Source organism: Dipodomys ordii, unplaced genomic scaffold (genome assembly GCF_000151885.1).
Source record: "Dipodomys ordii isolate 6190 unplaced genomic scaffold, Dord_2.0 Scaffold22, whole genome shotgun sequence".
In the NCBI taxonomy this organism is placed as follows: Eukaryota; Metazoa; Chordata; class Mammalia; order Rodentia; family Heteromyidae; genus Dipodomys; species Dipodomys ordii.
In genome coordinates this window covers 14,682,207-14,697,619 of record NW_012267238.1, presented here as the reverse complement: position 1 = coordinate 14,697,619, position 15,413 = coordinate 14,682,207, and the positions used below count along the sequence as shown (strand labels likewise).

The window sequence follows — 15,413 nt, the reverse complement described above, 5'->3', positions numbered from 1 at the left end:
GGTGCTCTGGCTCCAGTGGTAGCACTAGCCTTGAGCTGAGGAGCTGAGGGACAGACCTAGGACACAGAGTTCAAGCCCCACAACCAACAACAACAACAAAAACCAAAGAAATGTATTCATTACTTATTCAACTGTTTTCCCTCTGTACATCACCTTTACAATAAAAGTAAATTTAAAAAACAGGAAAAAAAGAAAAAGAATCTCCTGTGTCAGCTTTGTCAGGCAATTATTTATTTTCCCATTTTATAAATAAATATATGACAAAAGGTTTAGCTGCCTCTCCAGACTTGGTGTTAATTATCAAAGGTAAGACTGTATCCTAGATTCCCTTACTCTGGATTATGTAACCTAAACACATAGCTGGGGAGCAATCATTGGATCCCTAATGGGTATCTCACTTTCCCAATTGTCAGTCTTACTTCTATCTGACACCTTGACTCTGCTCTTAAATGCCATTCCATAAGCCTTAGAAGTGCTCAGATCAGAAACACACATCTCCTTACTTCCAAATAGTTCTTCCCGAAGAGAATCCTACCTTCTACAAGGTAAAACCACCCTGAGCACAAAGGGTTGAGCAGACTGGAAAACATAAGGCCTGTGACACAGCACTCTTCCATCCTTTGCTCATTACAGACATGACTAATCAATTACAGCAGAAGAACACAGACTTGCTCTCTCCACAAAATTTTCCACTATAATCAACTGGATTTAGTACATGAAATCTGTCTGCCATCCCAGAACTTCTTGCAGTCCCAGAACTTCCCTTGGCAGTCATGTCTCACCTCTCAAAAGCCCTTTCCTCCAGGTCCCGCTGCTTCTTCCTGGCGGCGTTTCTGTCCCAGTCCTCCTGCAGGCATTGGTTAATTCTGTTCACTTGCTCCAATTCAGCAGCTCTGTCTGCCAAACGTCTGCAGAGGAAAAGAGAAGCCTGGTTCTATTCATAATACTTGGAAAGGCATGCAACCCCTTTCTCTTTATTTAAATTAAGCCAAAAACCTTCCAGGTTTGTTCACTATGCTTTGAAGAATATTAAAAATCATGAATGGGCACATAGTAAAACTCTTAGCTGTTAAATAAATTATAGATCAAGGACCTTTTCATCTTTACTTCTGGTTTAAATTAGTAGGATTGAAACTTTTTTCCAATTAACAGCATCTTAAAAGCTATTAGTTTCCTTTGAAGCTAATTTAACTCATCTGAATAAACATTCCAAATTGATTTGCCATACTATATATTTCATGTGTGCACATACGCACACGTGCATGCACGCATACGTGCACACATGCTGGTACTAGGTTTTGAATTCAGGGCCTGAAGCTCTTTCCCTTAGCTTTTTCTCCTCCAAGGCTGAAACACTACCACTTTTGAGCCACTCCATTTCTGGCTTTTTGGTGGTTAATTGGAGATAAGAGTTTTCTGCTAAAGCTGGCTTTGAACCACAATCCTCAGATCTCTACATCCTGAGTAGCTAGGATTACAGACAGGTATGATCCACCAGAACCTGATATATATTTCCTATTACTCTAATCTCTCAACTGTCAGTTATCAGTTTATTGGTTGCTAAGGCATGCTTGCTTGTTTCTTGTTTTGTTTTACTGTTGTTGCTGCTGTTGTTATCTTATAGCACAGCCTCACCTTAAACTTGAAGTTATCCTACCTCAGCCTCCTAAGTGTTGAGATTACAGGCATATACTACCATATCAAGCTGTTATAAGCAGACAATATACAAGATAAAGTAGAGGCATAAATGAAAGTCTAGAAATGGGGAAAGACCACTTCTAGGCACCTACCCTGAACAACAGGAACCACAATATACAAGGACACATGCACCTCCATGTTTATTGCAGCACTGTTCACAATAGCTAGGATATGGAAACAACCCAGATGCCCCACGACAGATGAATCCAAAAATTGTGGTATCTATACACAATGGAATATTATGCAGCCATTAGAAATGACAAAATAATGGCATTTGCAGGGAAATGGATGGAGCTAGAAGGAATCATGTTGAGCGAGGTAAGCCAAGAGCGAAGAGACAAACGGTACATGGTCTCCCTGATAAGTGGATGATAAATCCAAAATGTTAGGTGATACGACAAAACTAACAGGACTTAAGAAACAAAGAACTCCTGCTCATCTGGTTGAACCACTACTAAATATCCCCATGCTGCTGATCACATGTATGGTGTATAACATGTGAACACTGTTATATATTACAGACTGTGATAGAAAATTTGCTCCAGGAAAGTTAGAATGAACTTGTGACTTAGAAATTATGTAATCACTTAATCACAATCAAAAAAAAAAAAGAACTTCGGGGAAGGGAGGGAGGGAGGGGATGGTAGGGGGAAAACAATGGAGGGGCTAACAATGTTCAAGAGGAAGTGTACTCATTACCTCACTCATGTAACTGTAACCCTCTGTATAGTATCTTTACAATAAAAAATTAAAAAAAAAAGAAATGGGGAAAGAAACAGAAGCTAATATGCCCAAGAAAAGGAAACAGAGAAAATACTTAATATTGTAAAGAAATGAGGGAAAGTGTTTGGCAAAAGCCATGTCATCAAGAAAAGACTGCAATGACTGCAATGGAATAACTACAAGTACACTATCTCATAACCCCTGGTGTGCTTCCATCACTGGTGTTCAAATGCACTGCTATGCTATTGTGACTCACTGCATGCCTGATTCAAATTATTTAACTGCATCTAGTTCAAGCCAAAATGAAACATTTACCCTCAGTTCTCATTAAAGTATGGAAGGAGTACTCTTAAATGTGATGGCTGATTTGGCCTACTCTGGGGTGCTTTGTGTTAAGATGACAACAGCCACTAGGTATCAGGATCCTCCAATACAAATCAGTACTGTCCTCCACCCACTGCACTTCTAAAATGGCATAGCCTCTTTTAATCTCACAACCGCTGATTTAACCACCATCCCATTGTGTGGTTACTAGAAAGATTAAATGACAAGTTAGAACAGAAGAGTGGTTCACTGAGAGATACCTATTTTTTCACAAGCTTTTCCTTTGCTTTTCATAGTTGGTGGGTATTTTTTTTTGGTGGGGGGGGGGAGTGAAGGAGGAGTTGTGCCAATTCTAGGGCTTGAACTCAAGGATTTGAGCTCTTGCTTGTTTTGTTTTATTTTCCCCCAACAAAGCTGGCATCCTACCATTTGAGCCAAACCTCTGTTTCTGACATTTTGCTGGTTAACTTAGAGATAAGTTGCTCAGGTTTTTCTTCCCAGGCTGGTTTTGAACTACGGTTATCAGATCTCAGCCTCGTAAATAGCAAGCATTACAAGTATGAGCTATCAGTGCTCAGCTCATACTTTTTGTCTTCTAAAAAAAATTCTTAAACAGTTATTTTGGGTTACGTGTTGTACAACCAGTCTGCAGAACTCTTTTAACTGCAAAACTGAAAGTGTACACCTATTAAAGAACTCCTTTGCCCCTTATCCAACTCTTGGAACCCATCTTTCTTCTTTCTATTCCAATGAATCTGACTCTGCATACACCTCATATAAGTAGAATCATACAAGATTTGTTTGGAGACTCACTTGTTTTACTTAGCATAAAGCCTCCAGAACTTATTTATGTCTCAGAATTTATACCTTCTGGATATGCATCCAAAATAGCTTAAAGCAGGATCTTAGATACTTACACATCTATGTTCACAGCAGTTCTATTCTTTTTTAAAATATAATTTTATTGTTATTATTAAGGTGTTATAGAGGAGTGACCATTTCATAAAGCAGCTCTTCTTCTTCTTCTTCTTCTTCTTCTTCTTCTTCTTCTTCTTCTTCTTCTTCTTCTTCTTCTTCTTCTTCTTTTCTTCTTCTTCTTCCTCCTCTTCCTCCTCCTCTTCCTCCTCCTCCTCCTTCTCCTTCTTCTTCTTCCTCCTCCTCCTCCTTCTCCTTCTTCTTCTTCCTCCTCCTCCTCCCCCAACCCCCCTCTTCCTCCTCCTTCTTCTTCTTCTTTTTAGTCCGTCACAGGGTTTGAACTCAGGGTCTGAGTGCTGCCCTGAGTTATGTTGCCCAAGGTTAGCTCTCTACCACTTTGAGCCACAATTCTACTTCCAGTTTTCTGATGGTTAATTGGAGGTAAGAATCTCACAGACTTTCCTGCCCAGGCTGGAAATCCTCAGCCTCCTGAGTTAGGTAGGATTACAGGCATGAGCCACCAGCACCCGGCTGCTCTATTCTTATTAGCTAAGAAGTAGAAGAAGGCCAAATGTCTATCTGCTGGTAGATAAACAAATTTCTATATATATTTTTCCAGCCATACAAAAAAAATGAATTCCTGTCATTTGTGACCGTGTGAATGGAATTGACAGTGTCATGTTAAATGGTAAAGCACTAGCCTTGAACCGAAGAGCTGAGGGACAGTGCCCAGGCCCAAAGTTCAAGCCCCACAACTGGCAAAAAACAAACAAACAATTTTTTTATTGTGAAAATACTAAACAGAGGGGTTACAATTACATGGGCAAGGTAATGAGTATGTTTCTTATCAAGCATCATTGTTGCTTCCTCCTTTGTTTCCCCTTCACATACCTCTCCTCCACCCCCCGCCCCCAGCTAAAGTTGTAAAGTTCGTTTTTCAACCTAATGTCTTGTATATCTCATTGTTGCAATGGGTCCACCTGTATCCCTATTTAAACAGTTTGTTTTTTCCCTTCCCCTCCACAAATTATACCAACATCAAATACAGTGAAAACAGGGGTTATACCGTGGAGGAGGGACATACAAAGCAACAAAGAAATCATCTTGTAAATATGTTAGAAACAATCCCAAGAAAGAAAAAAACATTTGAGTCCTTATCTTGGGGTTCGTTTCACCTAACATCAACTTATCTGACCTTTTCTGCTTCTCTCAGACTTATATTAGTAATTGCAAATAAGGGAAACCATGGGACCTATGTTTCTTTGGACCTGGCTTACTTCACTTAATATAATTTTTTCCAAGTCTTTCCATTTCCTAACAAATGGGGCAATGTCATTCTTTCTGATGGAGGCATAGAATTCCATTGTGTATATATACCACATTTTCTTGATCCATTCATCTACTCAGGGGCATCTGGGTTGGTTCCATAGCTTAGCTATGGTAAATAATGCTGCAATAAACATAGTTGTGCTGGTAGCTTTAGTATGGTCTTGTTTGTGGATCATTTGGGTAAATGCTCAAAAGTGGGACTGCTGGGTCATAGGGGAGCTCTATATGGAGTCTTTTGAGGAACCTCCACACTGCTTGCCAAAGTGATTGAACAAGTTTACATTCCCACCAACAATGCAGTAGGGTTCCCTTCTGGCCACATCCCCTCCAGCATCTGTTGTTATTAGAGTTCTTGATTCTAGCCATTCTAACTGGGGTGAGGTGGTATCTCAATGTTGTTTTGATTTGCATTTCTTTTATAGCTAGGGAACTTGAGCATTTCTTCATGGCCATCCATCTTTCCTATTCAGAGAAGTGTCTCTTTAAGTCTTTAGCCCACTTATTTATTGGTCAGTTGTTTCTTTGAGGATTTGTTGCTGGGGGATTTAATTTTTTGAGTTCCAGGTATATTTTAGATATGAGACCCTGGTCCGTTATATGGCTAGTGAAGATTTTCTCCCAATCCATGGGCTTTCTATTGATCTTGCTAGCTATGTCCTTTGTCATGCAGAAGCTCTGAAGTTTCATGCAATCCCATTTGTCCAACCTTTCTTTGATTTGTTGTGTTTCTGAGTCTTTATTAAGAAAATTTCGACCTGTGCCAAGGAGACCTAGGATTTCTCCTATTCCATCCTGTAATGTTTTCAGAGTGTCTGCTTTGACTTCGAGGTCTTTGATCCATTCGGAGTTGATTCTGGTGCAGGGTGATATATAAGGAGCTAGTCTTAGTTTTCTACAAGTGATTAACCAATTTTGCCAGCACCATTTACTGAAGAAGCTGTCTTTCTTCCATTCTATTTTTTTAGCTCCCTTATCAAAGATTAGATGGCTATAGGTCTGTGGGTTCATTTCTGGGTTTTCAATTCTATTCCATTGGTCCTGAGGTCTGTTCTTGTGCCAATACCAAGCTGTTTTGATTACTATGGCTTTGTAGTAGAGGTTGAAATTTGGTATTGATATTCCTCCAGCACTGTTCTTCCTGTTCAGGATCACTTTTGCTATTCGGGTTTTTTTATGGTTCCATATGAATTTTTGGATTGCCTCTTCTATTTCCTTGAAGAATGAGGTTGGAATATTGATAGGTATCACATTGAATATATAGACAGCCTTGGGAAGTATTGCCATTTTCACGATGTTGATCCTTCTAATCCAGGAGCATGGGAGATTTTTCTACTTTCTAAGTTCTGTTTTGATTTCCTTACAAAAAAATATTTTTATTAATTTTACTACCAAATGACTTTTTTTGTTGTTCAGTCTTGGAGCTTGACCTCAGGACCTGTGCACTGTCCCTGAGCTCTTTTGCTCGAGGCTCGTAGTCTACCATTTTGAGCTACAGCTCCACTTGTTTTTTGAATGGTTAATTGGAGATAAGAATCTCATGGAACCAGGATTTAAACAAGATTTTGACTGCAACTCAGACAGCACCATATTTGAGGAATCATCCTGAAGAAGATCTAACAGGAAACCACAAATCTCAGGCAGAAATGACATTGGAACTTGCTTAAGTTATCAATGATGGCTTACATTATTTTTTATTTTATTTTATTTTTTTGTCAGTCTCATGGGGCCTGAACTCTGGGCCTAGGCACTGTCCCTCAGCTCTTCAGCTCAAGGATAATGCTCTACCACTTGAGCCACAGCACCACTTCCAGATTTTTCTGCGTATGTGGTGCTGTGGAATCGAATGCAGGGCCTCATGCATGCAAGGCAAGCACTCTACCACTGAGCCACCTTTCCAGCCCCGATGGTTTACATGATTATGAATGGGATCTATGCACAATCTATGGACAGAAGAAGATGAAAACAGCGATAAAGGGAATGGTTTCTGGCTAATATTTTTCTGCTGGTGACTTGTATGTTAATGCTTGCATTTTGTTAACTGCCTGATTTACTTTATGAAATTTTGAATATAAATAAATTACTTCTAGTTCAAGAAAAAAAAAGAATCTCATGGGCACTTCTCTGCCCAAGATGTCTTCAAACCGTGATCCTCAGATCTCAGCCTCCTGAATAGCTAGGGTTACAGGTGTGAGCCACTGGTGCTCGGTAGGTACCAAGTGATCTTTTTTTTTTATTTTGTTTTTTTTATGTTTTGGGTTTTTTTTTTTTATCAGTCAGGGGCTTGAACTCTGGGCCTGGCACTGTCTCTCAGCTCTTTAGCTCAAGGCTACTGCCCTACCACTTGAGCCACAACGCCACTTCCAGTTTTCTGGTGGTTAATCGGAGATAAGAATCTCATAGCCTTTCCTGCCTGGGCTGGCTCTGAACCTTGATCCTCAGATCTCAGCCTCTTGAGTAGCTAGGATTACAGGCATGAGCTACCAGCACCTAGCTTTTTAGCTCTGTGTGTGTGACTTATTTTAATCTAATGTTTAAACAAGAAAAATAAGAGAGTGGGAGGGAAGAGGGAGAGAAAAAAGAGAGAGAGAGAGAGACAGAGACAGAGAGAATTAAGGCAAGTATAAACAGTTGATAGGTTTGTTTGGATCACACTGACTAAATTATTCTGTCTGAAAGGAGTGGCCTTCATTTGTCACAAAGCATATCTTGAGATGGAACAGAGAAAGGCCAAGGAGTTGGAAAAAAGTAACAAAATCTTCTATAGACTACATTGTAGAGAATACTATAGATCTTATAGGGTAATTTATATCCATTAAGGGACAGAAATGAAAAACAAGGATCTGTCCTATTCAGAAACAAGGATCTACAACCAATGAGAGAGCACTTAGATCACAGGTATGGTCTTGCTCAATACAGTTTATATATGCTCTTGTACACATAATCTCATTTCATTCTCACTGCAAAAACAAATGAGGCAAGTGTGATTGTCTTCATTCTCCTATAAGGAAGATACCTCTGACACCCGATATGTGATTTGGCTCAGGATATACAGTGTGGAAGTGAGAAAATTTAACCCTCCTAACTCCAAGTCTTGGAGATCAAATTTCTAGCAATTAGAAGTAGAGGAAGAAGTTGCAATGATCTTAGTAACAACCGCAAAGGGTCTCAGGTCAGGCTGGGGAAGACAAAGCCACAAAGAGACAAGTGGTAGCTATCTAACTGCTATAAAAAGAAGGTGAAAAGGAGACAAATGTTTTACAAAGAATGCAAGTTTTAAAAATTCACTGATAAAGATATCTTCATTCTCCAGGCTTTCAAAACTCAACATTAAGTAAACAAATCAATTTTTGTTTTTAATGATCGGGTTTGGAGATAAGGCTCTACATGGTAAAATGAGCTTAGTATTCACAGGGAGGCCCTGGGATCCATCCCCAGCCAAAGATTTGAACAGATGCTTCAGGCAACCCTAAGAAGATACGCAAAGAGCAAATATCACATTTAAGGTGATGTTCACCATTGTAAGCCATTAGAGAAACTGAATGTAAATCTAATTTAAATTAGATGTAAATTAAAGCATAAAACATCACTATACACCTTTTAGAATAGCTAAAAGTCAAACATATATCTTACCCTATCCCAGCTATGTCATTCTTGGACATTTACTCAAGAAGAACTATGTATACATCAAAGCATTACACCCAGTCGTTACTACAAATATAGAGTAGCTGGGTGCCAGTGGCTCTTGCCTGTAATCCTAGCTACTCAGGAGGCTAAGATCTGAGGACCGTGGCTCAAAGCCTGTCCAGGCAGGAAAGTCCATGAGACTCATCTCCAGAAAACCAGAAGTGGCACTGTGGCTCAAGTGGTAAAGTGCTTGCCTTGAGCTGAAGAACACAGGGACAGCACCTAAGCCCAGAGTTCAAGCCCCAGGACTGACAAAAAATAAATAAATAAAGAGTAGTTTTATTTTAATAGCCAAAACCAAATCTGTCCATTAACAGATGAAGGAATAAACAATTGTGGTACCTATGTAATGGATTATTACCCAACACCTAAAAAAATAGAAAAATATTCAGTCATTATTTTGATACAACACTTTGTGACTGAAAGAAACCAGACAAAATAAAGAACATATACATGAAGCCGGGCGCTGGTGGCTCACGCCTGTAATCCTAGCTACACAGGAGGCTGAGATCTGAGGATCGCGGTTCAAAGCCAGCCCAGACAGGAGAGACCGTGAAACTCCTATCTCCAATAAACCACCAGAAAACTGGAAGTGGCGCTGTAGCTCAAGTGGTAGAGTGCTCGCCTTGAGCTGAAGAGCTGAGGGACAGCGCCCAGGCCCAGAGTTCAAGCCCCACGACCGACCAAAAAAAAAAAGAACATATACATGGTTCCACCTGGGAAATGCAAATTAACCTGTAATGAGATGAGATCTGGGAAAGGGTAAGAGGCAGAATTGCAAAGCAGGACAAGGACACTTTTGGGGTGATGGTAATGTGTATTATCTCAATTAGGGTACACATTTCATGAATGGATACATACTTTCAGTGCATGTAGTTTATTGTATGTCAATAATATTTCAATAAAGTTGTTTTCTTTTGTTCTGTTTTGTTATTCACTTTATTATTAATATTTTAAATTTCATTCACGTTTTATTTTTATTCTCAGTAGGAAAGCTATGCTTTCCCTCAGACATGTTTTTGCCTTCACAAATCTTCTTAGGCTGCAACCATCTCTCTTCCCCAGCACCAAAATACCTACACAGCCTTTCAGGATTATTAGATTATAATCTTTTAATCTGGAAACTATTTACCTTGTGATTTCAAAATAAATAAAATAGCATGCTCAGGCAGAAAACTGGAGCAAATTCTACAGATTCTCAGAATCAAAGCACAGGAAATCAAGTCAAAGTCATGGGCATAAAGTGAATGTATAACACAATATACTTTGCCTAGCTTTGACTCTCAATGACCACACTACCCTGTCATCACTCTCCATGAGCAGAGAATCTACTGGAGCTGTTTTCACAGTCATCTTTTTTTTCTTCCCTTTAGTAAAAGCTTTCTTTCTCTTTCTTGCACTAGAAAAAAACATTCAGAATCACTGTGCTTTGTATCCTAAATCAATAAAATGGGCAATAATTATCTGTGGGATGTCAGCTATAAAGATAATCTCAAGCAAGAATAATCTCACCAATTTATGCTACTTTAATTAAGAATTATTATAACAATGTATAATCTAGAAACAAATGGAGAATTATGCTGCCATTTTAAATTCAGCACAGCTTTTCTTTCAGTTTCCTCTCCTTATAATAGTAATCACTTCTCTTTACCAAACATTTACTCTGAGTCAGCCAAGATGCTGAGAGAGGCTTTATTAGCCCTAATTACTAAGGAAACCAATGCCCTAAAGTCACATAACCTAGCTGATACACCACAATCAGTAGAGTGGCAGAAACTGACCCACCATTCAGAATAGATCCTGGAAGTGGTCTGAAGATCTCAGGTTATTCACCCTTTAGGTAAAAGTTGGTAGAGAGATGGAACAGAGTACAGGGAGGGCAGTACAAGCACCGAGAAGAACTTGGGGGATTGAAGGATAATAGTTACCTATCAATGAGTATGAAAACATTTTAGTATTTTAGTAACTACATAGACACACAAGTTTATACATCTTAGGCACATACAACACTCTATTCTATAGAATGAAGTATTTTGTTTTTAACCAGAATTGAAGTCTTGTTTTAACCACTTCCATTCCCCTCTACCAACAACCAAACTCCACCCTATTCATCATGTCTGCCATTATCTAGTCTTCTGGACCTAATTGGTATAGAACATAACAAATCTATGCACTATCTTACAAAATTTTTAAATTTTAATTTTAAAATTGGGATTTTCTATTTTACAAATACAACTGTGTTCAAGAAGAGTGGATTCCTTTGTACAGAAGTCTCTTTAGGAATCCTGAACACCTTGATAATTTTGGCTCATCAAATATTTGAGAATTGCTCAACATCTACAGAGAAGAAACTGGAGTGGCAATCAGAGGTAGAGTTGGTGAGGAGTAGAAAGGGATGATGAAAAAGCTAGGTAGGAATCTTGGAGATGATGCAAGACTGAGAGCCAGTCAGGATCCTTAAAAATTCCCCACTGGTAGAATGACTTATTGGGCATTTTAATAAACTAGATGATGTTGGAGGTTTAAGTTTAAAGATACGTGTATGATATGAAGTCCTCCTCTGCCAGCCTCACCCCTTCTCTATCACCTTCTCAAATGGATGAGAAGGTTAGTGGATGTTGAGAGATGGCCCAAGTATCATGTCCGGGTCTATTTGAGCATGTCACTACATTTGTGGTTCATATGGTAGTTCCAATGGATAGTGCTATTGTGGCCATCTATTGTAAGAAGTTGCATTGATTGGGCATGTAACTCAGTAGTAGAGTGTTTGTCTACCATGTCCAAAGACCAGTGGAGTTCAATGTTCTGTAAAGAAAAGGAAAAAGAACGTGGGGAGACAAAAAGTGAGATGGTGAGGGTGTTTTTGTTATTCATCTAGTGAGTTTTTCTTCATAGGATAAAACTAGATTAAGCATGTAATGTGCTTCGAATAATGTCTTGCAGCAGTAATGCCTCTGTATCTTAGCTATTATTCTTCTCTGACATAGAGAAAAACAAGGAAAAGGAGAGGGTAAAGTCAGAGAGTGACAGAGAGATTAAAAGAAGAAGAGAAGGGATGGATTGGGGGAATCAAGTGTGTCCTTACTCTCTGTGTGTCCTCTGAAGCATCTCCAGATCCCGCCTCTGCTCCATCAGCTGGTTCAGGATGATGTTCTTCTTGTGTATAGAAGCTGCTTCCAGCTGGTGCTTCATGCAGTTCTGTTCTTTCATTCGCCTTTCTATAAGGTGGTCAATGTCTTCCTTACCAAAAATGGGCTCAAAGGAGTCTGGCTCAAACATAGGCAACTGGGAGGGTTTGTTTTTTACCTGGAACAAGAACACACACAAGGCATATTATAATTCTTTCAGGGAATAAACTTTATACTCAACTCTATAACAAGGTATCCATATCTTACAGAAAAGAATAAAGTGCAGGGCTGGGAAGGTGGCTCAGTGGTAGAGTGCTTGCCTTGCATGCATGAGGCCCTGGGTTCGATTCCTCAGCACCACATAAGCAGAAAAAGCTGAAAGTGTTGCTGTGGCTCAATGGTAGAGCACTAGTCTTAAGGTGAAGAGCTGAGGGGCAGCGCCCAAGCCCAGAGTTCAGGCCCCATGACCAACCAAAAAAAAAAGAATAAAGTGCTCAAAACTTACTAGATGCGGGGGGGGGGGGGGAAGCTGGGAAGGGATGTGAAGGGTAAACAAAGGAGGAAGCTGCAATGCTTGATAAGAAATGTATTCATTATCTTGCCCATGTAATTGTAACCCCTCTGTACAGTATGTTCAAAAAAATTAAAATTAAAAAAAAACTTACTAGATGCATGACGTACTCAAATATGGACAGCATCCTGGGATTTATACTAACAGAATATTAGTGAAGTACTACATGATTTTATATAGTATTCTAGACACTCACATACAGTGAGACCAAAAGAAGATAGTCTTAGAAGAAAATCACAAGTGCCTCTTCATGTGTATATAAAATGATATTCATACTGAAGCGTACTCCAAAGATATGGAAATGAAGGACCTTTTCTTAATTTGTTTTTAATGACTCTGTATTCTTTACCTTATATATGGCATATTCATGTGCACATCTGTGGGAGGGGGGAAGGGCACAGAATCAGGGGATAAAGGGTGAAGAGTGCAGCAGTGTAGCACAATGGACATTGATGAAAGTGAACTATGCAATTCATGTTGTGGAGATGGGAGGGAGGGAATGGAAGACAATGAGGGAACAGATGATACTATGCAAAAGGAAAGATACTTATTACCTGACATACATAAAGGTAACCCTGCTGTATCACCTCTAAAACAATAAAGTAAATTTTAAAAAAATTGTCCCCTTACCTGTGCATCCAAAGCTCTCTTGTAGCACTGTGTTTCTTCCATCTTGTCTTTTAAATATTTGGCTCTTTGTTTAGCAAGTCTGGCATTTAAGAACAAGAGAAAGTGTATGAGAGAGTTACTGAGTCCTTAATAATGCAAAGTAACAGTCAAAAGATGTTCAGTAAGTATTAATAGAAATGTGAGTGTGGTAAGTCAGATGTCAGTGGCTCACACCTGTACTGTAATCCTAGCTACTCAGGAAGCTGATATTGTAGGATCTTGCTTCAAAGCCAGCCTAAATTAAAAAAAAAAAAAAAAAAGCCCATGAGACTGTTATCTCCAATTAACCAGCAAAAAGCCAGAAGTGAAGGCACAGCTCAAGTGGTAGGGCATTAGCACTGATTGAAAAAAACAAGTAAGACTGAGAGGCTCTGAGTTTAAACCCCAGTATCAATACAAGAAGGAGGGGAGGGGAGGGGAGGGAAAGGGAGGGAAAGGGAGGGAAAGGGAGGGAAAGGGAGGGAAGGGAAGGGAAGGGAAGGGAAGGGAAGGGAAGGGAAGGGAAGGGAAGGGAAGGGAAGGAAAGGGAAGGGAACCAGTATATAATACAAATGATATTGTATAACATTGTTCTAATGAAAAGCCTGCTAACTATAGTTAGTTTGCTCAGTTGGTTACAGTAGTGCTAATGAAACTATTGAGACTACCTTGGAGAAATTATTTTCACACAAAACCCATTTTTCAGAGCATATCTGACTGGACTTACTCCTCTGTGAGTTGAACTTGTTCTAGGCGGTCCATCACCTCTCTGTTTTGTCTTTGTTTTATTTCCTTTTCCCGTCTTTTTTCCATTTGTTTCAGGAGAGCTTGGGAATATTCTTCTTGCCTAATAGCATTAATCTCAGAACTAAGGGGCCGTTTATCAAATAGGAAGGATTTCTAGAATGAAAGAAAAGCAATTCATTGCTTATACAAACAAACAAATAAATGAATCAGACCAAACTTGGGCAGAAAATACTTTTATTATTGTTGTGGTTGTTTTTATTTTTGTGCCAGTCTTGGAACTTGAACTCCTGGCCTAGGTGCTGTTCCTGAGCATTTTTGTTCAAGGCTAGTGATCTACCACTTGAGCCACAGCTCTGCTTTCAGCTTTTTTATAGTTAACTGGAGATGAGGGTTTCATGGAATTTCCTGCCCAAATGAGCTTCAAACCTCAATTCTCACATCTCAGTTTCCAAGATTACAGATGTGAACCAACTGTACCTGGCTGGAAAATATTTCTTAATTTCTAACATTTTTCCCATCCCTCAACATGTTGACCAGCTAGTGTAAAGATAAAAGGATCAACATAAGCATGTTTCAGGGCAAAGCTGAGCTCACACTGCATTGCTGAGACAGAAGGAAAAAAGAGCCCACAGAGTTGGTCCTGAAGTAGCACTGACAGCATGTAATGGAGCTGCGTGTTGTAATTGCATGAATGTATGCAGAATTCTGAGTTTGTGCAACAGCATGAACAAGGACACAGCAGAGGGGAGGGGAGGAAGACTTGAACATCTACTATGGGTCTGCTTTTCTAGACACTGGAGATCCAATCCTGTTAAGGGCAGAGATCTTCACTCTCATCTAGCCTACATTCTGGTCAGGAAGAGAAAGGTAATCAAATCACTTAGGGTTATAATGGAACTCTTACCACAGCAAGTAACAGTGTGGGAATAGCACTACGTTGCCTGGTTGTTAGGGAAAACTTTTTTCTGGAGAGGGATGAATCATACCATACACATAACATGTGTGAGCACGTGTGCACACACACACACACACACTTAAAACACCAGGGGATCCTGTGTCCCTTCCAAAAGGAACCAAGACAGTAAATGAAACAAGCCTGGTCAGTGAGCAGAGGATGGGCTTTAAAATCAAGGCAAAATGAGCAAGAAGTGGAAGTTAAGGAGCTCAAAGAAAGGTAGAGGACAATGGTGCAGGGTCTAATAGAGCAAGCAAGTTTAAATTTCATTCAAATTCAATGCGAACACTATTAGAAAAACAGGATGGTGGTATGTTTGGGGTAACAGTTTTTATTAATCAACATAGATTGTAGGAGAAGCTAACCAGGGAGTGTGGCAGATATTCAGTGTAGAATGTAGCACACTACAGCATGCTAATATTAGTGATAAGGAGGTTTGAAGAGATATTGGAGCATATTTTAGAGGTCAAAGCAAGTAAACGGGTAAGTGGTTGGATACGAAGGACAGAGAAAAAGGAACAGGAAATCACTCCTGAACATGGGTTTGTACAATGGCTTGCTGATAATGTCTCTTTGGCTCTTTTTCTTTTTTTTGCCCATACTGGGGCTTGAACTCAAGGCCTCATACTCATACTTCCACTTGATTTTTCTACTCAAGATTGACACTCTACACTTGATCCATGCCTCCAGC

General features: G+C 39.6%; 1 protein-coding gene across 2 annotated transcripts in view; it reads right to left on the bottom strand.

Annotated features, from left to right (window-relative positions):
- The window catches only part of Ccdc81 (coiled-coil domain containing 81), a 50,481-nt gene that overhangs the window by 4,916 nt on the left and 30,152 nt on the right, over nt 1-15,413 (bottom strand). For both annotated transcript variants that reach the window (XM_013014051.1, XM_013014052.1), the window contains exons 11-14: nt 13,748-13,920; nt 13,003-13,081; nt 11,759-11,979; nt 783-908 (exon numbers count right to left, since the gene is read on the bottom strand). In XM_013014051.1, the coding sequence (XP_012869505.1) occupies nt 783-908; nt 11,759-11,979; nt 13,003-13,081; nt 13,748-13,920 (599 nt within the window). The remainder of the gene's footprint in view (nt 1-782; nt 909-11,758; nt 11,980-13,002; nt 13,082-13,747; nt 13,921-15,413) is intronic.